This window comes from Ornithorhynchus anatinus, chromosome 11 (assembly GCF_004115215.2).
Source record: "Ornithorhynchus anatinus isolate Pmale09 chromosome 11, mOrnAna1.pri.v4, whole genome shotgun sequence".
Taxonomy (NCBI): domain Eukaryota; kingdom Metazoa; phylum Chordata; class Mammalia; order Monotremata; family Ornithorhynchidae; genus Ornithorhynchus; species Ornithorhynchus anatinus.
The window spans coordinates 62,612,539-62,638,663 of NC_041738.1; the positions used below are offsets into that span (position 1 = coordinate 62,612,539).

Sequence of the window (26,125 nt, forward strand, 5' to 3'; positions counted from 1 at the left end):
TTCAGGCCCTAAATTGATGTTCTACTACCAGATGACGCGATCTGCATAAAGATATCACCCTGCCTCATACGGTGACTTGTTTCTATTGGTATTTGTTACTCTCCTATGCACTGGGGTAGACACAAATCAATCAGGTCAGACACAGTCCCTGTCCTCCATGGGGCTGCCAGTCTAAGTAGAAGGGAGAACAGGTAATGAATCCCCGTTTTTTCCGTTGAGGAAACCGAGGCACAAAGATGTGAAGTATCTGGCCCAAGGTCACGGAGCAGGCAAGTGACGAAGCCGGGACTAGAACCCGCGTCCTCTCTCAGGCCCGTGCACTTTCCAGGACGTCACGCTGCTTCATTCAGATGGAGCATTAAGTACTGCATTCTGTACAAACCAAAGAACCGCACACGCTAAATTCGTTATAACAGTAGAAGGGAGGCGTTTTCCTCTATTTTTTAATGGACAGCGTCCCCAAGGAAGTGGCACATATTCCAGTCCCTAACGGACTAGACCCAAACCAAGGAACCACAGTTTTAAACACCCACCCCCCGCGGCCCCGAAGTAGCCAACCGTGATGTTAAGAAAGTTTAGCATTTTTGGCATCTCTGCTCTTTGGTCTCACTGTCCCTTTTGATTTTACTCCTGCCCCTCTGCCCATCTTGTGACCCAAAGTGTTGGCCGAGGACAGAGGGGTAGAAGAGGGCAACTCTTTCACGTGGGCATCGAAGAGCTTTAAATCCTTGTAGGAGAGGAGCTCCTGGTAGACGTTCCACGACCACGTGTACTTGGAGAAGGTGTGGTAGAAGGCCTCGTTCCCCGTTTCCAGCCCAATCTGGTCCCCGTGCAGTTGGTGCCAGAGTTTCAGCATTTCTTTCCGGTGTTCGAAGGCTACTCCCATCTGGAATATTTCTTGGGCTTTCTTCATCTATCGAGAGAGAGCAGATACTGGTCGAGTGGAGCCCAGATGGTCCCTTACGGCTGCAAGGCCGTTTAACTGATGATCATGCTGGTATCTTGCCACGGGTCCAGCACTGGAATAGGTGCTGGGGTGGATACAACATAATCGGATTGGCGTTTAGACCGTGAGCCCGTCATTGGGCGGGGATTGTCTCTATCTGTTGCCGAATTGGACATTCCAAGCGCTTAGTACAGTGCTCTGCACATAGTGAGTGCTCAATAAATACTAATGAATGAATGAATGAATGGAGGCAGTCCTCATCCCACCCGGGACTCCCAACCGAAGAGGGAAGGCGAATGGGAAGCAGCATGACCTAACGCGGAAAGCCCCCGGGCCTGGGAGTCAGAGGACCTGGGGTCTAATCCTGGCTTGGCCACTTGCCCGCCGGGTGACCTTGGGCAGATCACTTCACTTCTCTGTGCCTCAGTATCCTCAACTGTAAAATGGGGATTCGATACCCGTTCTCCCTCCTACCTAGACTGTGAACCCCATGTGGGATAGGGACTGTGTCCCATCTGATTCATTTGTATCAACCCCAAAGCTTAGATCAGTGCTTGATATATATATAATAAGGGCTTTACAAGTACCATAAAAAAATGGGTATCGTATCCTCAGTTTACAGATGAGGAAACTGAGAGTCAGAGAAGATAAGTGACTTTGTCCAAGGTCCCACAGCAAGCAAGCGATGGAGCTGGTCTCCTAACTCCCGGTGCAGTGTTCTTTCCCCTAGGCCACCCTGCCTCCCCCAAGATCGAGTTCACAGGCAATTTAGCAGCCCATGTGACCGCCTTTTACTAAATATCTCCTCTGGAGCAAACCACCAGAGGACTGGTGGGACGGGCTGAGGCCAAGATCTGTGGGATCTGAGGGGCTGTGTACCCTTCTCTAGGAGCCTCACTGCTCAACTGAGAAGCAGAGTGGTCTAGTGGATAGAGCACAGGCCTGGGAGTCAGAAGGCCCCGGGTTCTAATCCCTGCTCCCCAACTTGTCTGCTGTGTGTCTTTGGGCAAGTCACTTCACTTCTCAGGGCCTCAGTTACCTCATCTGTAACATGGGGATTCATATTGTGAGCCCCATGTGGGTCGTGGAGTGGGTCCAACCTGATTATCTCGTATCTACCCCGTGCTTAGTACAGTGACTGGCACCTAGTAAGAGCTTAACAAATACCACAACATAAAGTGGAGGGGTTTTGCAGCCGACATTCAGTTCAGGTAAAATCAAAGAGAAAGCAACTTGGCGGTGGCACGTCACGGCCTTGTGTCCTCACTTGGCCGATCCTGGGGCTGGCAGCTCATTACCAGCTGGGCAAAATTTTCATCCTCCCCAGTCCACCCAGGGTAGGATTGGCCAGGGCTCAGCATATGGATCCAATCAGTCCTCTAGCAAGACGTGGTTACTAGCCAGAGTGCTCTGGAACTGGGCCAGGAGGGCAGACCTGTCCCTCTGGGAAGGAGACAGATAGTGATGATAATATTTTTTTAAAAAATCATAATCGTGGTATTAAGCGCTTACTGTGTGCCAAGCACAGTACCAAGCCCTGGAGTTGATACGGGATGATCAAGTTGGACACAGGGTCCCTGTCCCACATGGGGCTCACCATCTAACTAGGGGGAAGAACAGGTCTTTACCTCCCATTTTGTAGAGGAGAAAACTGAGGCCCAGGGAAGTCATGTGACTTGCCCACGGCCACAGAGCAGGCAAGCGGCAGAGCCAGGATTAGAATCCACGTCCTCGGAGTCCCGGGCTGGGGCTCTTTCCGTTAGGCCACACTTGGCTTTGAGTTATAGTGCATCCAAATGTCAAAGAGCGTTGAGGCCCTTTGCTGGAAAGGAGGTCACTTGGGAAACTCACCTGTTCTCTGGCCATATCTGAATTTTCTATCATCAAGCGCCGAATTTTCCTCACCATCTCTGGATGGTTATCAGCTGAGGAAGATTCACTTCGTTTTAAAGCTGAGAACTGTATTTTAAAACAAAGAAAACAGAGAAATTCATTAGGAGAAGCAGCAAGGCCTAGTGGAAAGAGCACAGGCCTGGATGGGTGAGGACCTGGGTTCTAATCCTGACTCTATCACTTGACTGCCGGATGACCTCGGGCAAGTCATTTCACTTTTCTGGGCCTCAGTTCCCTCTTCTGCAAAATGGGGATTCAATCCCTGTTCTTCCTCCTACTTAGATCGTGAGCCCCATGGGGGACCTGATGATCTTCTATCTACCCCAGTGTTTAGAATAGAGTCTGACACCCAGTAAGCACTTAACAAATACGGCCAATTAGAGATAATGCTGGATTGAATAATGCAGTTACTTATCCTAAAGCTTCAACAGAGCTTTTCTTCTTGGGTGGACCCTGTTTCTGGGGATCGAGTACTGGTAGGGGAAGGTAGAGGAGAGAGGGAATTGTGGGAGAGAGCTGTGTCTGGGAGCTAGGAAGAGGATATGGTGCAAGCATGGAAAGCTTTACTCTCCCAGAAAATTCCCAAACCTCAGCTCTCCACTGAAAAGGCAGCTTCATTTGCCTTTAAGGGCAGTGAATCAGCTTTCTCCGCACTACTTGTCCTTTCGTCTCCCACCACAACTCATCCTGCCCGCTTTTGCCCCTCTAGCCCCCAGATGGGGAAGCAGCGTGGCTCAGTGGAAAGAGCCTGGGCTTCGGAGTCAGAGGTCACGGGTTCGACTCCCGGCTCTGTCACTTGTCGGCTGTGTGACTGTGGGCGAGTCGCTTTAACTTCTCTGTGCCTCAGTTACCTCATCTGTAAAATGGGGATTAACTGTAAGCCTCACGTGGGACAACCTGATGACCCTGTATCTACCCCAGCGCTTAGAACGGTGCTCTGCACATAGTAAGCGCTTAACAAATACCAACATTATTATGGGCCTCCGCCTCATCTCTCCCACCGCCGACCCCTTGATGATGCCCTCTCTCCTGCCTGGAATTCCCCCACCCCCCTTCTCATCCAACAGACCACCATACTCCCCATCTTCAAAATCTAATGATAATAACATAAGAAGAAGAATAAGAATTGTAATAGTGATATTGGTTAAGCACTTACTATGCGACAGGCACTGTACTAAGCACTGGAGTAGATACAAGATAACCAGGTTGGAAACAGTCCCTAGCCGCGTGGCTCAGTGGAAAGAGCACGGGCTTGGGAGTCAGAGGTCATGAGTTCGAATCCCGGCTCTGCCACTTGTCAGCTGGGTGACTGTGGGCAAGTCACTTCTCTGTGCCTCAGTTACCTCATCTGTAAAATGGGGATTAACTGTGAGCCTCAGGTGGGACAACCTGATGACCCTGTATCTACCCCAGCGCTTAGAACAGTGCTCGGCACAAAGTAAGCGCTTAACAAATACCAACATTATCATTATTATTATTATTACATGGGGCTCCCAGATTTAATCCCCATTCACAGGTGAGGAGACTGGGGAACAGAGAAGTGACTTGCCCAAGGTCTTGCAGCAGACAAGTGGCAGAGCCAGGATTAGAAACCAGATCCCCTGACTCCCAGGCCTGTGCTCTTTCCACTAGGCCACACTCCTCTAAGCTATCAATCGATCAATCCATCAGTGGTAATTATTGAGCACTGACTGTGTGCAGAGCACTGTACTAAGTACTTGGGAGAATACAATATAACCGAGTTGGTAAATCTGTTCCCTGCCCACAGCGACATCATAGTTTCTTTAAACTGTGAGCCCCGGGAGGGACTTGATGATCTCGTGCCTACCTCAGGGCTTAGTACAGTGCTTGACACATAGTAAGCGCTTAACAAATACCACAATTATTACTGTTATTACCATCAATTGATTCATGGAAACTACACAAAGTGCCCGGGCTTTGGCCTGGCAAGGGGCCAGGCAAAGCCTGTGGGCCACCCAGGGCCCGGGGCTCCCGGTGGAGGGGCCAGCGCTCCAGCACCGCGTAGTAGTCGGGGATGGCCAAACCGTCCTTCAACCTCGTGTCGGGATCCCATCGCTACCGCATCTTTACCCTGCCGGGGCGTCAGCTCTCTGCTCTCACCTTTGCCATCCAGTTTCTTTTGTGGAAAAAATAGTCCTCAAAGCACGTCAGAGGTTCCTTCTTCCTCTGCAGTTCCAATTTACGCAGGTCTTTGATTGGCTTTCCCGGAATCATCTTATCATTGTTGGGAGTTAGAGGGAAGATGGGTATTTTAGCGTACGGACTTTTCGAAGGGAGGCTTTTGTCTAACGAACAGGAAAAACAAAATCGCTGTCACTAACTGAACCCGAGGGTTAAAGGATGGCAGAGACTTGTCTGCTGTGTGATCTTGGGCAAATCACTTTACATCTCTGAGCCTCAGTGACCTCGTCTGGAAAATGGGGGTTAAGACTGTGAGCTCCGCGTGGGAACTGGACTGTATCCAACCTGATCAGCTTGTATCTACCCAGGGCTTTGTACATAGCAAGTGTTTAACAAACCCCACTGGAAAAAGAACAACGCAGCATATCTGAGTCAGAGTCCACAGCATCGGTGGAGATCTCGCCTCTGGTCAGAGCACTGCTAATGCTCTAGTGGGGGAGGTGGCCATGTTGTCTCCCCAGCCCTCATTCTGGCTGCAGGAACCTTCTCCACCGATCCTTGCGCCCCTGACCTGACTGATTCTTCTTTTCATGGTCTTTGTTAAGCACTTACTATGTGCCAGGTGCTGTTAGATACAAGCTAATCGGGCCGGACAGAGTCCTTGTCCCTCGTGGCACTCACAGTCATAATCCCCGTCTTGCAGATGAGCTAACTGAGGCACAGAGAAGGGAAGTGACTGGCCCAAGCTCCCAGGAGAGGCAAGTGGTGGAGCTGGGATTAGAATCCACATCCTTCCTGACTCCCAGGAAAGAGAGTCCAGTGCTCTTTCCACTAGGCCACGCTGCTTCTCTAGTAACAGTAGTAGTCATGGGATTTGTTGAATGCCCTTGGGTGTAAGGCACTTTATTAAGCATCTGGGACTGTACAACTGAAGGCCGAGACACATTCCCTGCCCACAGGGAGCTTTCTCCACATCGCTCCCCTCCTGTCAGGGGAAGGAGAAGGAGAGGCCTCCGGGTAGGGGCTGCATGCTATTCTCTTGGGCTGCAGCTGCTGACCTGGCTCCTGGCTGGAAGTGTTTCTATGCCATCAGAAAGATGGAAGTGCCAACTGGGAAGCAGTGTGGCCTAGGGAAAGAGCGTGGGCCTGGGAGTAAGAGGACCTGAGTTCTAATCCTGGCTCTGTCAATTGCTTGTTGGGTGACCTTGGGCAAGTCACTTCTCTGTGCCTCAGTTTCCTTAACTGTAAAATGGGGATTAAATCCTTTTCCCTCCTACTTACACCGTGAACGAATGTGGGACGACTTGATGCTTTGAGCAGGCTGCTTCATTCTCCACTTTTCCTCATCTCCCATTCCCTTCTGCGTTGCCCTGACTTGCTCCCTTTGCTCTTCCCCCACTCCCAGCCCCACAGCACTTATGTGTATATCTGTCATTTTATTTCTTTGTCTTGATGCCTGCCTCCCTTTTCCCCTTCCCCTCGCCCCCCCGGACTGTGAGCTCGTTGTGGGCGGGGATTGCCGCTCTTTATTGTCGAACTGTACTTTCCCAAGCACTTAGTACAGTGCTCTGCACACAGTAAGCACTTAATACCACTGAATGAACAAAGGTAGAGTCTGGCCTGGTGGAACAGTGGCATAACTACCCCCTTGGGGGGTTGTTTCATCTCCAGACGTTGCTTCCCCCTAAATGGTTCAGTAGAAGTTTCCAATTCAACTAACAGCAGAAACGGAGGCAGGCAGAGCACGGGCGACTTCTGGATTGCCTGCCTCTCTGCCCTTCCTCCCCCTCCTCTCCTCTTGTTCCCCGTCGCCAAGGACAGAGTTGAGAGTTCTTGGCACTTCTAAGTCTCTAAGCTCTGAAAGCTAAACTGTACATGAGACTCTGTCAACGAGACTGTAAGCTCCTTGTGGGCAGGGAACTTGTCTACCGACTCTGTGTATTGAACTCTCTCAAGCTCCGAGTACCGTACTCTGTACACATTAAGCACTCAATAATACCACTGATTGATCGAGAGTCCTGGAGTAGAGCTTGCACATCGAGAGCTACCCAGATTCCCACGCTCTGACCTCTGAACGGGAGCCTGTGTTGGTATAAAACCATATTTATTTCTGTTAATGTTCTATCTAGTCTGTAAGCTCGTTGTGGGCAGGGAATGTGTCTGTTCTATTGTACTCTCTCAAGCTTGGCACACAGTGACTCAAGTCACAACTTCTCTGTGCCTCAGTTACCACATCTGTAAAATGGGGATAAGCGGGTGACCCCCCCCCATATAGGGCAGGGACTGGGTCCAATCTGATTAACTTGTATCTGCCCCAGTGTTAGAACAGCGCTTGGCACATAGTAAGCGCTTAACAAGTACCATAAAAATAATAAGAAAGCGCTCAATAAATATGGTTGACTGAAAGCTCTCGGAGCAGGGCTGAAAACACGCGATATCAGGTTAATTCCTTTCTCCTTAGCCCTCCAAGTTTGGCTTGTCTGGCCGCCGCCCGCCTTCCTGGCTGCCTGCCATTCCCATAGTCATTTTTGCACTTGGATAAGAAAACTAGAAAATGGTTTTTCTGGGCCTTGGTCCGGTACGGCTGGGATCCTGACTTCAGCTAGGACTTCCGGACTTCACAGCCCATGGGAGGCGGAGGATCGAGCGATTATCTAATACCATCATCTTGCTCTATGTGGAGGTAGCATGAGCTGGTGGAAAGAGCACGGGCCAGGAGTCGGAAGACTTGGGTTCTAATCCTAGTTCTGCCACTCGCCTGCTGGGTGACCTGGGCAAGTCACTTCCCTTTGCCTCAGTTCCCTCATCTGTAAAATAGGGATTGAATACCCATTCTCCCCAGTACTATTTCCCAGAACCCCATAAGGGAAGGAGATTGTGTCTGACCTGATGATTTTAATACAGTGTTTGGCATATAGTAAGTGCTTAAAAATACCGTTTTTATCGTTATTATAAACGTTACTGTTGTTATTGCGTGGACAGCCAAATGGATCGCTCAGGCCCTAGAGTGGATGTCTCTGCCCAAATGACCCATTTGAGTTGCTTACCCAGACCAAGTCAACTCACAGGTTTCTCCTCCTGCACTCCATTGCAACTGGGCAGGCTTGGCCAGAGAGCAGTCTCAGCCTCCAGATGCATCTTGGGAAGGCCTCAGTTTCCTCCTCTGGAACACCGACTGCTCCACAAGGAAGCCACAGAATAGATTGGCTCTGCCACCCCTCATGGCTTTGGAGCCGGCCCCCCGCGCCTCTGGCTCAAGAGTAAATCCAGACTACTTGTTTTGTTTTGTTCTGTTCTGCCTTATTGTCTGTCTCCCCCGTTTAGACTGTGAGCCCGTCGTTGGGCAGGGATTGTCTCTATCTGTTGCCGAATTGTAATAATAATGGTGATATTTGTAAAGCGCTTACTATGTGCAGAGCACTGTTCTAAGCGCTGGGGTAGATACAGGGTCATCGGGTCGTCCCACCTGAGGCTCACAGTCTTAATCCCCATTTTACAAATGAGGTAACTGAGGCCCAGAGAAGTGAAGTGACTTGCCCACAGTCACACAACTGACAGGTGGCAGAGCCGGGATTCAAACTCATGACCTCGGACTCCCAAGCCCCGGCTCTTTCCACTGAGCTACGCTGCTTCTCTGGAATTGTACATTCCAAGCGCTTGGTACAGTGCTCTGCACGTAGTAAGCGCTCAATAAACACGATTGAATGAACAAATCCTGCCCGACGCCCACCCCGGCAGGCCCAGGGAGATCATCCAACAGGTAGGGGTGGTGGCGGGATGCATTCTCACTCCTGAGGTTGTCCAGGAACTTGAACAGCTCTTGGGACGTCATTCTTGAGAGGCGGGAAATATTGAAGTAGGTAGAGAGATGGCATTGCAGGGGCCTCTCCATGGGAGACTTGGGGGCCTTGCTTATCTTCCTCTTTCTCAGATGTCCTTGGCCCCTTCTCTCCGCCAAGTTGCTCGTGACCTGCTGGTACTTGTCCCGGTAGTAACTACAAAAGAGAAGGTGGCTGGTTCGATTAAGTCTCCGAGGACAGATTCCGCCCGAGTCCTGGGATACGCTATGTCCGATCGGTGGACTCAGAAATAATGGATGCCAATCGGCAAATTAGTTGGGATCAAATCTGCGTATTCCTCATTCAACAATCAATGGTACTTACTGAGCGCTTACTCTGGGCAGAGCACTGTACTAAGTGCTTGGGAGAGTACAGCTTGACAGAGTTGGTAGCCAGGTTCCCTACCCACAGTGAGCTTAGGGTCTGGAGGGGGAGACAGACATTAACCTTCCAATTTGCTCGGAAAGTGTCTCCCAACTCTGAGGCGTCGTACTCTCCCAAGCACTTAGTAGAGAGCTCTGCATTCAGTAAATTCCCAATAAATGACACTGACTGATGGATTAATTGGTTGATTGGTTGACTGATCTTCCCCGCTAGACTTACGTGAAGCAGCGTGACTTAGTGGAAAGAGCCCGGGCTCGGGAGTCAGAGGTCGTAGGTTCTAAACCCGGCTCCGCCACTTGTCAGTTGTGTGACCTTGGGCAAGTCACTTAACTTCTCTGGGCCTCAGTTACCTCATCTGTAAAATGGGGGTGAAGACTGTGCACCCCATGTGGGACAAACTAATTCCCTTGTATCTACCCCAGTGCTCAGAACAGTGCTTGACACATAGAAAGCGCTTAACAAATACCAACATTATTATTAGAAGCAGCGTGGCTCAGGGGAAAGAGCCTGGGCTTGGAAGTCAGAGGTCATGGGTTCTAATTCCAGCTCCGCTGCTTGTCAGCTGTGTGACCTTGGGCAAGCCACTTAACATCTCTGTGCCTCAGTTACCTCATCTGTAAAATGGGGATGAAGACTGTGAGCCCTATGTGGGACAACCTGATTACCTTGCATCTACCCCAGCGCTTAGAACAGTGCCTGGCACATACTATGCGCTTAACAAATACCGACATTATTATATAAGGGTAAGGATCAGGTCTTCTAATGGATTGTACTCTTTCCATCCCTGCACCTCATTGCAAAGGCTGCCAAGGATCTTTCTGGTGGTTTTTTTTCTTAGCAGTTCCTCACATCAACCCTCTTCTTTCTCCTGCCGAGGCTGTGAGCCCGGCCTGGGGTAGGGACCGGGTCCCATCTTTTGGCCCCCATTCTGTGCTGGCGCTAAGGGCTACCTTATTTTCTAGCTTGTAATGCAGCTCGTCTGCTAGAGATGTGATAGGTTTGGGGAAACGTTATCATTAGATAGAGGGAGACGTTTCTCCATGATCAATAATCAATCGATCGATCAATGGTATTTACTGAGTGCTTACTACGTGCATGGCACTGTACTAAGCACTTGGGAGAGGACAATACAACAGAATTAGCGTAATTCTGCTCTGCCCATAACGAGCTTACAGTCTAGAGGGAAAGACAGACATTAATTATTATTACTACTACTAATAATAATAATAATGTTGGTATTTGTTAAGCGCTTACTATGTGCAGAGCACTGTTCTAAGCGCTGGGATAGACACAGGGGAATCAGGTTGTCCCACATGGGGCTCACAGTCTTAATCCCCATTTTACAGATGAGGGAACTGAGGCACAGAGAAGTTAAGTGACTTGCCCACAGTCACACAGCTGACAAGTGGCAGAGCTGGGATTCGAACTCATGAGCCCTGACTCCAAAGCCCGTGCTCTTTCCACTGCGCCACGCTGCTTCTCATGCGCCACGCTGCTTCTCATTTACTATACTACTCATATTCTACTCATATACTACTATTATAGTATTTGTTCATTCATTCAATAATATTTATTGAGTTCTTACTATGTGCAGAGCACTGTACTAAGTGCTTGGAATGTACAATTTGGCAACAGATAGAGACAATCCCTACTCAATGATGGCTTTGTTAAGCGCTTACTATGTGCCAGGCACTGTACTAAGCCACGGGGTGGATATAAGCGAATCGGGTTGGACGCAGTTCCTGTCCGATGTGGGGCTCACAGTCTCCATCCCCATTTTACAGATGAGGTAACTGAGGCAAAGAGAAATGAAGTGGCTTGCCCAAGGTAACACAGCAGACAAGTGGTGGAATGGGGATTAGAACCCATGACCTTCTGACTCCCAACTCCGTACTCTATCTACTACGTCATGCTGCTTCTACAATATTCATATAAGTAGTTTATAATGTATTATGTAAAGATATGTGTATTATGGGGTTGGGGGTGAGGGGGCTATCAGATGTTCAAAGGCCCCAGATCCAAGTGCAAAGGAGACACAGAAGGGAGAATGAGCCGGGGCAAAGAGGGTATAATTGGGAAGATAATCAGTATTTGACAGGAAATCCCAGTTGTACGGAGAGTTCACTCAATAAATACCACTGATAGATGAGCAAGCCCGATCCATCTGGTTCCCCATCCCGGATGTGCGGCTCCTTCTGGCCCAGTTCCGGGAACGCGGGTCTGGACTCACTTTGAACGGCTTCAGAAGGGGCGGGGGAGCGAGAAGCCGTAAGTCTTCCTCCATTTGGGATTCTGTCCCAGTCACAACGATCGTTGAACTAGGCCCTTGGGGGGCTGGGTGGGGAGAGCAGCCAATTTGGGGGTCGGTAGCTGGCTGGGGGAGGGATACTCACTCACCAAACGATTTCTACCAGTGACTTTCTGGGCAGGGCTGACAACTCCACCAGCTTTGACAAGACTTCAAACAGCAAGATCCCTGTGGGGTTGATGTAATCGGGGCCAAGGCCGCTGTCCTTATCTGGGGCTGGAGATGACAGTGAGACAGACAGAGAGACAGAGAGACACTGAGACGCAGCGCCATTTCTCCCCAGGCTTGGCCCCTGGAGTCCCACCTGGGGGACAGAAAAAGACAAATTGCTCTTTCAAAGAAAATGGGACTATGCCATTGAACTCCAGTGTTAACCGCCCCGCCACGATCCCCACAACATTCCCACTGACCTATAGCCTGGATGAAGCGCTTTTTATCCGTTAAGATGGTCAAAAAATCCGAAAAGTTCACCTTCCCATCTCCTGCAGTGGAAGAGAAACCCAAACGGGTCAGACTCCGAGAGGATGACACAATTAGTCGAGACCCGCAACCTCACACAAGCAGCATCACCATGACATGCTCCCTCCAGACGGGAGGGATTTACTCTAAATCTTTACTTCCCCATTCACTAGGGGACGTTGGCTCCGGACCCCCATGTCTCCTGACTCCCACTGCCATGTTGCCCTCCTTTTTCTTTTAAATAGTATTGGTTAAGCACTTGCTAAGCGCTGGGGTAGTTACAAGATAATTGGGTCGGTCACAGTCCCTGTCCCGCAGAGGGTTCACAGTTTTAATCCCCATTTTACAGATGAAGTAATTGAGGTCCAGAGAAATGAATGACTTGCCCAAGGTAGGCGCAGCAGCCCAGTGGCAGATCTGGGATTAGAACCCAGGTCCTCCCAAGCTCATACTCTTTTCACTAGGCCACGCTGCTTCTATGGGAACCCCCAGTTTCCGGATAGGTCCGGGCCGTTGAACCTCTGGAGCACGGGGGGAATGGAAGGAGGTTCAGGAGGGCCAGCTGGCGTTGGAGGGGATGGTTGGGGTCGGGGTGAGGCGGGCTGGGAACGCTGGCAGCTGGGGAGCTCTACAAGAGGCGGCTTTGTTCAGCACAGTATCCGGCCCCAAGATTAAGTGAGGAACCTGCTTGTTCGAAGAGGATAATACGCACTGTCGAGCTGCGTGAGCTTAGTCATCCTTGCAGTAGACCCAAAAACAATCATAATGTTTTTTGGATGATGGATATATGATTTTCCCGAGAATCTGCTCTTACCATTTCGGAGTAACGAGACAATGAAACAAATGTAACTTCGAGTGCTTTAGATTTCATTTCAGAGCAATTTTAGAAGCTCCCATCTTAATACGTGAAATTTGGTCTGTCAGGAACATCACTAAAGCCCTTATAAGGGTCTGCACGACACTTCACTGTGACTAGGGTCTGCCCTGACTCATTTCTGAATCTTCTCCGACGTTATAATGGAGATGACGCCGTTCTCGCAGGGGATTTATTGTCATCGTCACCGGCATCATTAACAATACTAACATTTAGGAATTGCCTTCAAGGTACCAAGCACTGAGGCAGATACAAGCTAATCAGAGTACACATAGACCCTGACCCAAGTGGGGTTCACCCTCTAAATGGGGAGAAGCGGTATGAGCTAATAATAATAATAATAATAATGTTGGTATTTGTTAAGTGCTTACTATGTGCAGAGCACTGTTCTAAGCGCTGGGGTAGACACAGGGTCATCATGTTGTCCCACGTGGGGCTCACAGTCTTAATCCCCATTTTACAGATGAGGTCACTGAGGCACAGAGAAGTGAAGTGACTTGCCCACAGTCACACAGCTGACAAGTGGCAGAGCTGGGATTCGAACTCATGACCTCTGACTCCAAAGCCCGGGCTCTTTCCACTGAGCCACGCTGCTTCTCATGGATGTGGATGGATCACAGGCCTGGAAGTCAGAAGGTCACAGGTTCTGATCCTGGCTCTGCTGTGTGGCCTTGGGAGAGTCGCCTAACTTCTCTGTGCCTCAGTTCCCTCATCTGTAAAATGGGGATGAAGACTGGGAGTCTACCCCAGTGCTTAGAACAGTGTCTGGCACAGAGGAAGCGCTTAACAAATACCATAATTATTATTAATTATTATCTAAAAGGGAAAGCAGGGATTTTATCAGTTAAGAAAACCAAGGCCCTGAGAGGTGGAGCATCTTGACCAAGGTCACCCAACAGGCCCACAGCAGAGCGGGGACTAGAACCCAAAACTCCTGGCTCCCAGTCCTGGGGTTTCTCCATAAACACATAATCTTGGGCCATTTGGGGAAGTCTGACCCACCTTTTTATGATATTTCTCAAGCACTTATGGGTCACGCACTCTACTAAACACCATGGTAGATACAAGCTAATGGGGTTGGGCACAGTCCCTGTTCCACATGGGGTTCACAGAGGGCAAACAGGTATTGAATCCTCATTGTACGGTGGAGGAAACTGAGGCACAGAGAAGAGAGGTGACTGCGGATAAGTGGCAGAGCCGGAATTAAAACCCAGGTCCTCCGGGTCCCAGCCTTGAGCCGCTTCCGCTAGGCCATGCCGCACCTCTTAAATAGTTTGCTGTGAAAAGGTAAGGGTTGAATTGATCTCAACTGGCAGCAAAGTTGAGATCCCTTCTCTCAAAGTGAAGGCAAAGTGATCGGGTTTCCCCCCAGTACTGTGGGACGGTGGGAGGCCAAATGGCTTCATCGTGAGCCGATATCAGCCAACGTTTCTCTCTAAGCGTGGGCCAACGAGTGCGTCCTGGGGGTCGATCAGACTTTTCTCAGGACAACTGGTCCAAGAGCCTTTGTTTCATCCAAGCTTCCTTGAAGACATACCCGATCGCATTCTTGCCGATCCCAGCTCACTTCCCAGGGAACGACAGACCGACCCAGAAAACAAAGGCTGGTCCAGGAAGCTGCAGCAGGGTTAGATGGACTGGCCGCGAGCTGAAGCACTTACGGTCGACGTCGGCATATTTCAGTTCATCAATAACTTCTTGATTGGTCAGAGACATTCCCAATCTCTTCACAGACGTCTCCAGCCCCTTGACGCCGATAGTGCCCTCAGAGTCCTTGTCAAAGAAGTCATAGGCGTCCTGGAAGGCTGTGAACATGGAGGGAGGGAAAAGGCCGCCCTGTATGAGCCGGTACGTTATGCAGCCAAGCAAAAAGGGCATTAAAGCGATACAATACAACGGCTGGTTGGGGATCGTTTGGTGAAGAGGGGTTGAGAAAGAAAAATTGCCCTCCTGGAAAGCATCAGCAGCTCAGAAAGGAACCAAGTGTTCTAACCCCAGAAATGAATCCATTACGCAGACCCGAAGGACTAGGTGAAAGGAGGGATGCAAGAAGCCTAATGTGTTTCTGAGTCATGAAATGCTCTGGGAAAACGGAGTCAAGGGTTTCAGGCCCAACTGCCTCAGTTTTGTTAAGCTTAACACGACAGCAAAGGATTTTCAGGCTAGTGGTGATCCTCCATAAAACAGCCTCGCGGTTTTGGGATACTTCCATTACCAGGTCACAAAGAAGGGAATTATAGCGGGGAGCAGAGTCATGCCTAACCTATAGGTAAATAGAGGAATAATCTTGAATGATTCCCCCAAATGTTCTGTCCAGTATTCCCTCTCTGGAAGAGATCAATAGCTGGGGACATCCTCATGTGGCCAGGAATACAAACCTTACTGTTATGGATTAGCAGTGCAGCCTGGTGGGAACAGCATGAGCCTGGGAGTCAGAGGACCAGGGTTCAAATCCCAACTCCACGACTGGCCTGTTGCATGACCTTGGGCAAGCCACTTAACTTCTCTATGCCTCAGGTCTCTTTTCTCCCTCCTACTTAGACTGTGAGGCCCACGTGGGACCTGATGATCTTATATCTACCCCAGGACTTAGTATAGTGCTCGGCACAGAGTCAGCACTTAACAAATACTGCAATTATTCTAACTGTTCCATCATCATGCTGTTCATTAAGTCCTTACTATGTGCCAACAACTACAGGCGTGACTTAGTAGAAAGAGCCCGGGCTTGGGAGTCGGAGGACGTGGGTTCTAATCCTGCCTCCGCCACTTGTCTGCTGTGTGGCCTTAGGCAAGTCACTTAACTTCTCTGTGCCTCAGTTAGCTCATCTGTAAAATGGGGATTAAAAGTGTGAGCCCCACGTGGGACAACCTGATTACCCTGTACGTATCCCAGCGCTTAGAACAGTGCTTGGCATACAGTAAGCGCTTAACAAATACTATGATAATAATTATTATTATTATTAGATAATCAGGTGAGACCCGCCCCTACCCCGACCAGGTTCACCATCTAAGAGGGAGGGAGAGGAGGGATCATCACCCCGTTTTACAGTTGAGGAAACCGGGGTTCAGAGAGGTTAATTAATTATGGTACTTGTTAAGCGCTATGTGCCAGGCACTGTACTAAGCCCTGGGGTAGCTAAAAGATAATCAGGACGGACACAGTCCCTGTCCCACATGGGACTCACAGTCAAAGTAGGAGGGAATAGGATTTAATTCCCATATTACAGATGAGGTAACCGAGGCACAGGGAAGTTGTGTCTTGCCCAAGGTCACACCGCAGGCCAGTGGCAGAGCTGGGATTAGGCCCAGGACCATGCTCTTTTCAGCAAGCCAACCTGAGGAGAATAATAATAATAATAATGGTATCTGTTAAGTTTACTATGTGCCGAGCACTGTTCTAAGCGCTGGGGTAGACACAAGGTAATCAGGTTATCCCACGTGGGGCTCACAGACTTCATCCCCATTTTACAGGTGAGGGAACTGAGGCCCAGAGAAGTGAAGTGACTTGCCCAAAGTCACACAGCTGACAACTGGCAGAGTCGGGACTCGAACCCATGACCTCTGACTCCCAAGCCCGGGCTCTTTCCACTGAGCCACGCTGCTTCTCCGGAACAAGAAGCAGCATCACCCACTGTGACTCTATGGAAAGTACTGACTCACAATTAAACACCAAAACCCTAAAGTCCAACTGTGCTTAAGAATATCTAATCGATCATGTGTCAGGGATTGAAGTTCAGTCCTCGGAAAGAAGCAAATCCATCCCTGTAAAACGACATCAGAGCTAGGGCTAGGGCTCAGGTCGAGCTTCCTCGATCTCTAGCTCATCTATCTCGCTGCCAGCCACTCGCTCACATCCTGCCTCTGTCCTGGAATGTCCTCCCTCTTCAATTGCATTTTTTAAGCACCTACTGTGTGCAGAACACTGTATTAAACGCTGGGAAAGAACAATTCAACAATAAACAGTGGCAATTTGTGCCCACAATAAACTCTCAGTCCAGCGTGGGGGAGACAGACCTCAATACAAATAAAATTACACATATAGATATACCCAAGTGCTGTGGGGCTGGAAGGGAGGTGGGGAAGAGCAAAGGGAGCAAGTTAGGGCCACGTAGAAGGGAACGGGAAATGAGGAAAAGTAGGGCTTAGTGTGGGAAGGCCTCTTGGACGAGATGTGCCTTCAGTAAGGCTTTCAAGGTGGGGAGAGTAATTGTCGGTCGGGATTTGAGGAGGGAGGACGTTCCAGGCCAGAGGCAGGACGTGGGCCAGGAGTCAGCGGCGAGACAGATGAGATGGAGGCACAGTGAGAAGGTTAGCACCAGGGGAGCGAAGTATGAGGGCTGGGTTGTAGAGAAGAGAAGCGAGGTGAGGTAGAAAGGGCAAGGTGATGGATTTCTCTGACTAAGCCTTCATTTCCCCAATTCCTACTCCCTTCTGCATCCCCCGTGCATTTTGATTTGCTTCCTTTATTCACTCCTTCCTCCTCCCCAGAGCCCTTGTGCCCATATCTGTAATTTACTTATTTATATTGAAATCTGTCTCCCGCTGTAGACTGTGAACTCGTTGTGGGCAGGGAGGATGCCTCCCAACTGTTATACTGTACTCTCCTACATGCTTAGTACAGTGTTCTGCCCACAGTAAAAGCTCAATAAATACCACTGACTGACTGATTGATTCCAAGCATCCCCATCAGAGGTTCTGGAGACAGACACTCAGGAGCTGCCCTCTGAGGTTGGCTGTGCCCTCGGAGTACCTGCCCAGGAAGACGGGGACTCTTTGGCGAGCGCAGTTGGAGCTCTGGACCGATAGTAAGTGTGACGAACCCCGAGGGAAGGTACCAGCCTGCTCCACGTGTGCCCAATCCCAAATCTTCCCCAGCGACACGGGACGCTGGGCCACATTCCGTTCTCGCCAGAAAAGACATACAGTCGTGGGACGTGAGCAGAGTGAACCCGAAGGGTGGGAAGGCTCCTACAGCCAAAATATCCAACTCCAGAGGCTGATCAACTCAACTGCTCTGTCAGATGATTTGGTTTTGGATTTAAAGCATCTAATATAGAATGTGTCAATCAATGGTATTTATTGAGCACTTTCTATGTGCACAGCACTGTACTGAGCATTTGTCCCATCATAGAACAATTAGGTTGATCCTGACTGGGCCACTCCTCTGGGCAGTGGTCATCTTGCTAGTCACCTGAGCTATTCCCTTGGTGTCAGACGTTTCCATCACCCGCTGAGAGCCTCCAAATCCCTCTAGGAGCCATTCGAAAGAGGATGCTATTGGTCATCCAGTGGGATGCTATTGATCCAGGGGATCCATTTCAGGAAAGGACAAACAGTGGTTTTACCTTCAAGCTGTGACCTGGTCAAGGTCTTGATTCCTTTGCATCTGGACTTGCCCTGAAGAACACGAGCTAATTCATAGTCCCTGTCAAAAAACATTGAGAAATTCAGTTCCCGGCTCGAGCAGCCCTTTGTCGGAGCGGATGTGGGACTGTGGAGAATGGCAGGTGCCATAAACTGGAAGAAAGGAAAGGTTTCCTCAGTTTGCCAGGAACTGGAAGATGGATACAACCCCGGGCTAGGCGGGAACCCACGGGCCAGGACAACCCTTTACTGGATGGCTGGTCTGGGACAAAGGCATCCTCTTGTTGGTAGAGAAACAGTGTGGTCTAGTGGACTCAGAGGCCCTGGGTTCTAATCCTGACTCGGCCATTTGTCTGCTGTGTGACCTTGGGCAAGTCACTTCACTTCTTTGGCCCTCAGTTCCCTCATCTGCAAATACGGGGAATCATTACCTGTTCTCTCTCCTTCTTAAACTGTGAGCCTTACGGGGGACCTGATTATCTTGTATCTATTCCAGCACTTAGTACAGTTCTTGGCACACAGTAAGTGCTTAACAGATACCTCAGTTATTTCTGCTGGTATCGCTTAGTGGAGCGGCTTAGTGCTCTGGATGCAGGAAGCGCTTAATAAATCCTACTACAACATGGAATGTGACCTGAGCTTCTCTGGGCTTGGCCACGTTCCCTTCTCCCCATGGAACCACTGTCTGTCTGTGCCCCGCTTCTCCATTCCCACAGCCAACTTTTTTCCATATTCATGAGTGGCTCCTGTACTAAACCCACGTGGGCCGGACCCAGCTGGAAACTGTAGCTTCTTAAGGAACACTCTGTAGCTCCCGGGCACGTTGGCAAGGTCTGGGATCCCTACACGACATCTTTCCGATCTGGCCCTTCTTATCCATCTAAAAAGTTAGCACTCCAGCATGAGTTCTGGTTGTCCTGCAGCTCCACTATTTCATCAGCCTCCTCGCTGGTCTCCCTGTCTCTGGCCTCTTCCCTCTCCAATCTCTACTCCACCCTGCATGCGAGGATCATCTTCCCGACGTATCGCTCTCCCCACATCTCTCCTTCTCCCGTGCTTAGTACAGTGATTTGCACCCAGAGGGCACTTAGTAAACGTTATGACTACTGGGTCTGTCGAGCCATCAGTGAGGCTCCAGGAGGCCCCCCAGAACCCCGATCGAAAAGCCTGGATCCTAGCGGGATTTCGGATGAGTCAATCACTCGGGAGCTGCCCAGTTCTGCTTTGGACTTTGCCACCCACCTTATTCCATGAATCGATGGGAGTTTGGCTAGGGGTGGTAGCTTAGGTTTGGCCACAGGTTTGTAAAGCCAGTCATTTGAGACTAGTGTTTCCCCAGATTGGCTGCCTGTGAGGAAAAGAAACATGGTAAGAAATATCTCCAAGCATTCCCTCTCCCTTATCAGGTCTTTCCCAGCTTTCACCCCCCTGTCTAGAGCCTGAAGTCCGGAGTCCGGTTCCCAGAATGACTATGTGTATTTAACGTTCAATCACAGTGGTGAATCCAGTGAAAAGAATGCTTAGAGTAAGGTCAGGGCCCGACGGCGTGTCCCAGCGAGCACCTGGGACTAGACTGTAAACTCGCTGTGGAAAGGGAACGTATCTACACACTCTGTTGTAGTGGACTCTCCCAATTGCTTAGTACAGTGCTCTGCACACAGTAAGTGTTCAATAGATACCATTGATTGATTGATGTGCCAAGTGCTGGCCTATACTATGGGACAGTCCGCTTGTCATTCCTGCCAGGCAGATTCACCCTGCCTCCACCCTGTCCCACTGTAGAAGATTTTCCAAAGGTATCCCAGCCCCACCTGGGTTCCCCCCGGTCCATTCCCACTGGGATCACCTCCTATATTCCCTCTCCTTGGGAGTGGCATGGAGGAAACTTCTTCCGTAGTTTCCTCACCCTCCTTGAGAGTGCCCCAAATCCCTGCTGGGGCTAGGTCCACCTGGCCCTGCCCAAGCCTGAGGAGAAGCTCTAATCCTGGGTTCCAGTCCTGGCTCCGCCACTTGTCTCCTGTGTGATCTCAGACAAGTCACTTCGCTTCTTAGGGAAGCAGCGTGGCTCAGTGGAAAGAGCCCGGGCTTGGGAGTCAGAGGTCATGGGTTCGAATCCCGGCTCTGCCACTTGTCAGCTGGGTGACTGTGGGCAAGTCATTGCACTTCTCTGGGCCTCAGTTCCCTCATCTGTAAAATGGGGATGGACTGTGAGCCTCACGTGGGACAACCTGATGACCCTGTATCTACCCCAGCGCTTAGAACAGTGCTCTGCACATAGTAAGCGCTTAACAAATACAAACTTATTATTATTATTATTTATTCTCTGGGCGTCAGTTACCTCATCCGTCAAATAGGGACTAAGACCGTGAGCCTCAAGTGGGACAACCTGATTGCCTTGTAATAATTATAATAATAATGATGACTATCCTTTCTTTCCCGCCTTCCTTTTTTCTCATGTATCGAGTGTCAATTGTGTTTGACTACACTGTAGGAAGTTTTTGGAAGAACACCAAGGAAGTAAAAAGTGCCCTCCCTGCTCTCAAAGAATTTACAAGCGTGACTACGTGCAAAGTACTATTCTAAGCACTGTATCTGCCCCAATGCTTAGAACAGTGCTTGGCACGTAGTAAGCGCTTAACAAATACCATAATCACGATTATTATTATCATTTTGAAGACATAGGGCCAGTCAGGTCAGTTTGCCCTTCATTTGCTTTCATGGATGTCTTTATTCTTTCATGGATGTCTTTATTCTCTCAATTAGCTCCTGAATGCAATGAAATCAATGATGATGCTGGTGATGATTAGGTCCAAAGGGCGGAGGAAGGGTTCCACTACCTCAGAAAGACAGAAGGAAAGGAAGCAGGACAACAACGGAAGAAACTGGAGAGGATGGGCAAAGATGAGGTGTTGGTATTTGTTAAGCGCTTACTATGTGCAGAGCACTGTTCTAAGCGCTGGGGTAGATACAGGGGAATGAGGTTGTCCCACGTGAGGCTCACAGTCTTAATCTCCATTTTACAGATGAGGTCACTGAGGCACAGAGAAGTGAAGTGACTTGCCCAGAGTCACACAGCTGACAAGTGGCAGAGCCGGGAGTCAAACGCAAGACCGATGACTCCGAAGCTCAGGCTCTTTCCACTGAGCCACGATGAGGTGGGTGTTGGCTTGGTGCAGGGGCCTCCGGTTGAAGGCTGGGCCCTTCCCTGCAAACCTTCCTCCTCCTGCCCCCCCAAGCGGGATTAGCCTGGCATCTTAACTTCTTTGTGCCTCAGTTCCCTCATCTGTAAAATGGGGATGAAGACTTTGAGCCTCACGTGGGACAACCTGATGACCCTCTATCCACTCCAGCGCTTAGAACAGTGCTCTGCACATAGTAAGCGCTTAACAAATACCAACATTATTATTATTATCTTTGGGGGCCCAAATGGGAAAGGAGGGGAGACCGGCGGGGGTTAAGTTAATTAACATTAACATTATTATTATTATTATTAAGCTGGGGTTGAATTGCGGCCCTGATGAGGTGCTAATGACGTGCAAAGAGCGAGGAGGCCAGCAGGGGGCAGCACACAGCGAAGTGTGCTAGAATCAATTCATTCATTCATTCATTCATTCATTCATTCATTCATTCAATTGGACTTAATAATAATGTTGGTATTTGTTAAGCGCTTACTCTGTGCAGACTGTTCTCAGCACTGGGGGAGATACGGGGTAATGAGGTTGTCCCACGTGAGGCTCACTGTCTTCATCCCCCAATTAGACTGTGAGCCCGTCATAGGGCAGGGATTGTCTCTATCTGCGGCCGAACTGTCCATTCCAAGCGCTTAGTACTGTGCTCTGCACATAGAAAGTGCTCAATAAATACTATTGAATGAATGACTCCCCATTTTACAGATGAGGGAACTGAGGCACCGAGAAGTGAAGTGACTTGCCCACAGTCACACAGCTGACAAGTGGCAGAGCCGCGATTCAAACCCATGGCCTCTGACTCCCAAGCCCGGGCTCTTTCCACTGAGCCACGCTGTGCACAGTACTGTCCTAAGCGCTTGAGAGAGTACAATACGACAATAAACAGACGCGGTCCCGGCCCACGACGAGCTTACAGTCTAGAAGGGGGGGAGGCAGACATCGATACAAATAAATAAATGACAGATATGTACAAAGCGTTGGGGGGACAGGGTGGGGGAGAACGAAGGGAGCAAGTCCGGGCAACACAGAGGGAGTGGGAGATAATAATAATGATGGCATTTGTTAAGCGCTTACGCTGTGCAAAGCACTGTTCTAAGGGCTGGGAGGGATACAAGGCCATCAGGTTGTCCCACGTGGGGCTCACGGTCTTAATCCCCATTTTACAGATGAGGTAACTGAGGCCCAGAGAAGTGAAGTGACTTGACCAAAGTCACATAGCTGACAAGCGGAGAAGCTGGGATTAGAACCCATGACTTCTGACTCCCAAGCCCGGGCTCTTTCCACTGAGCCACGCTGCTTCTCAATAAGATGAGGAAATGAGATGAGGAAAGGGGGGGCTTAGTCTGGGAAGGCAGAGGGGGTTAGTGTGGAAAGGTCTCTTGGAGGAGATGTGCCTTCAATAAGGCTTTAAAACAGGGGAGAGTAATTGAGTAATATGAGGAAGGACTGCGTTCCAGGCCAGAGGCAGGACATAGGCGAGGGGTCGGCGGAGAGACAGGCGAGATTGAGGCACAGTGAGAAGATTAGCACTAGAGGAGCTTAGAGTTCAGGTTGGGTTGTAGAAGGAGAGTAGCAATGTGAGGTAGGAGGAGGCAAGGTGGTGGAATGCTTTAAAGCCAGTGGTGAGGCGTTTTTGTTTGATGAGGAGGTGGATGGGCAACCACTAGCATTTTCTGAGGAGCGGGGTGACATGTCCTGAAAGATTTGTAGAAAAATGATCCGGGCAGCAGAGTGTAGTATCGAGGATGCTGATGCAGTAATCCAGGCTGGTATCCGGGCCTCCTGGATCCCAGCGCAGGGTTTTTTCTACTGGACCAACAGCAAATCAACCAAGCTAACAATCAATGGTATTTATTGAGCACTTCTTTTATATAGAGCACCGTATTCAGTGCTTGGGAGAGTACAAGGCAGCAAAATTGGTAGACTTTTCCTGCCCCAGTGAGCTTACAGTCTAGAGCTTACAGCAAAGCTTGGAAATGGCTAAACTTTTCATTAGAAAACAAATATTACTTTCTGGGCCTTAAAGCACCCATTCACCCGATCAAACTCAGACTAGTGCTGAACTCCAGAACCACCTCTTCCTAGACTTGATTTGGTAAGAGGGTTGCTTGAGGAGAGGAATTTAAATTCCCCAGACTCAGTAAAGGTAACAGTGAAACAGAATGAATTTGTTGAGTTATGTCTGCTCATCTTTTTCCTCGCAAGCGTCCTGGGTCAGGACAAGATGAATGGGAGTGGTAGGGGGAAGGCGAGAGAGAGGGAAGGAGGAAGAGAGGAGGAGAGGGGAGAAGTAGACAGAGCAGGAAATGATATCGTCCGGGGTCAGAGCAATCCGAACGCCACGCAACCCCATTCGCTGGTTTCACAAAGGAATCTTAACTGTGAGCTTCTTGAGAAACAGGAAGCTTGGGGAAATGGGTTGCAACTCTCCCCGGTAGACTGTAAACTCGCTGTGGGCAGGGAATGTGTCTACCTACTCTGTTACATTGTACTCTCCCAAGCAGCACAGTGCTCTGCACCCAGCAAGCACTCAATAAATACCATTGGCTTACTGACTGATTGATTGAGAAGCAGTGCGGCCAACTGGAAAGATCATGGGCCTGGGAATCAGAGGCCCCGAGTTCTAATCCGAACTCTGCCCCTTGTTTGCTGTGAGACCTTGGGCAAGTCACTCGACTTCTATGGGCCTCAGTTCCCTCATCTACAAAATGGTGATTCGATCCCCATCCTCCCTTCTGCTTAGATTATGAGCCCCATATGGGACCCGATTATCTAATATCTACTTCAGTGCTTAACACAGTGCTTGGCATATAGTAAGTGCTTACCAATACAACTTTTTAAAAATTATTATTATCAATGATGATTTTACTTACTTTGAGGTTGAGAAATGGAATACAAGATATCCATAAATTTCCTTATATTCACCTCACCGAATTCTGAAAGAGTTTAAATACAGTTATTCGTATTCTTTCCTTAATGGCACTTCTTGATGGCCCACCAGGTCCAATGCCCCCTCTCTATACATCATGTACAGATGTACCCTTTGGCTCTTTCCAATTGCTAGTTCTCTTATCCCTGTATTGTTACAATTTATATCTACCCGGCTGGTTCCCCGATTAGATTGTAAATTCTTTGAGAGCATGGAGGGCACTTTTTACTTCCTTGGTGTTCTTCCAAGAATTTCCTACACTGCAGTCAAACACAATTGACACTCGATACATGTGAAAAAAGGAAAGCGGGAAAGGAAGGATAAAAGAAAGAAGAAAGGGAGGGAGAGGGAGAGAGAGGAAGTTAAGAAAGTAAGAGAGAGATTTCCAAGCACAAGACAGGCTGATATTAATTAGCCACTCCAAATTATTATTATTTTATTTATTTATTCTATCCTGGAGGGCAATTCATCTAAAACAAGTCAAATGCCAATTGGGGGCACAGACCAGAAGAAATGACCTTCCTTTTTCTCCTTAGGAAAAGGCAATCCCATCTTATGAGAAGCATGGCCTCATGGAAAGAGCACAGGGGATTTAATACCTGTTCTCCTTCCTTATTAGGCTGTTCGCCCCAAGTGGGAAAGGGACTGTGTTCATGTCACCTGTGTCTACTCCAGGGCTTAGAGCAGTGCTTGATATAGTCAGCACTTAAATACCATAATGGCGATTGAAGGAGGCTTAAATAAACCAAATAGAACTCCAAGCATAGGGAAGCACCGTGGCCTAGAGGATAAAGCACGGTCCTGGGAGCCAAAGGACCTGGGTTCTATTCCCAGCTCCTCCATTTGCCTGCTATGCGATCTTGGGCAAGTCACTTCGCTTCTCTGGGCCTCAGTTTCCTCGACTGCAAAATGGGGATTCAGTACTTCTCCCTCTTACTGAGACTGTGAGCCCCATGTGGCAGAAGGACTGCATCCGGATTGATTAACTTGGATCTACCCCAGGGCTTAGAGCAGTGCTCCACAGATAGTAAGTGCCTAACAAATTCCAGGGAAGCGGTGTGGCTGAGTGGAAATAGCCCAGGCTTGGGAGTCAGAGTTCAGGGGTTTGAATCCCGCATCTGCCCCTTGTCAGCTGGGTGACTGCTGCTCATCAGTTACCTCATCTGTAAAATGGGGATTAACTGTGAGCCTCATGTGGGACAACCTAACCTGTATTCATTCATTCATTCAATAGTATTTATTGAGCACTGTACTAAGCGCTTGGGATGAACAAGTCAGCAACAGATAGAGACGGTCCCTGCCGTTTGACGGGCTTACAGTCTAATCGGGGGAGACGGACAGACAAGAACGATGGCAATAAATAGAGTCAAGGGGAAGAACATCTCGTAAAAACAATGGCGACTAAATAGAATCAAGGCGATGTACAATTCATTAACAAAATAAATAGGGTAATGGAAATATATACAGTTGAGCGGACGAGTACAGTGCTGTGGGGATGGGAAGGGAGAGGTGGAGGAGCAGAGGGAAAAGGGGAAAAAGAGGGTTAAGCTGCGGAGAGGTAAAGGGGGGATGGCAGAGGGAGTAGAGGGAGAAGAGGAGCTCAGTCTGGGAAGGCCTCTTGGAGGAGGTGATTTTTAAGTAAGGTTTTGAAGAGGGAAAGAGAATCAGTTTGGCGGAGGTGAGGAGGGAGGGCGTTCCAAGACCGCGGGAGGACGTGACCCAGGGGTCGACGGCGGGATAGGCGAGACCGAGGGACGGTGAGGAGGTGGGCGGCGGAGGAGCGGAGCGTGCGGGGTGGG

At 49.4% G+C, this 26,125-nt stretch overlaps 1 protein-coding gene across 9 annotated transcripts in view; it reads right to left on the reverse strand.

Annotated features, from left to right (window-relative positions):
- Positions 1-410: 410 nt before the first annotated feature.
- Positions 411-26,125, reverse strand: part of EFCAB3 (EF-hand calcium binding domain 3) — a 156,706-nt gene continuing 130,991 nt past the window's right edge. For 8 of the 9 annotated variants that reach the window (XM_039913539.1, XM_039913538.1, XM_039913537.1 and 5 more), the window contains 10 exons: positions 24,271-24,333; positions 19,452-19,557; positions 18,191-18,270; positions 14,507-14,650; positions 11,923-11,994; positions 11,602-11,728; positions 8,771-8,976; positions 4,961-5,145; positions 2,798-2,905; positions 411-913 (listed from right to left, as the gene is read on the reverse strand). In XM_039913539.1, the coding sequence (XP_039769473.1) occupies positions 566-913; positions 2,798-2,905; positions 4,961-5,145; positions 8,771-8,976; positions 11,602-11,728; positions 11,923-11,994; positions 14,507-14,650; positions 18,191-18,270; positions 19,452-19,557; positions 24,271-24,333 (1,439 nt within the window). In that variant the 3' untranslated portion in view covers positions 411-565. The remainder of the gene's footprint in view (positions 914-2,797; positions 2,906-4,960; positions 5,146-8,770; positions 8,977-11,601; positions 11,729-11,922; positions 11,995-14,506; positions 14,651-18,190; positions 18,271-19,451; positions 19,558-24,270; positions 24,334-26,125) is intronic. The other variant, XM_039913540.1, reaches the window with a different exon arrangement.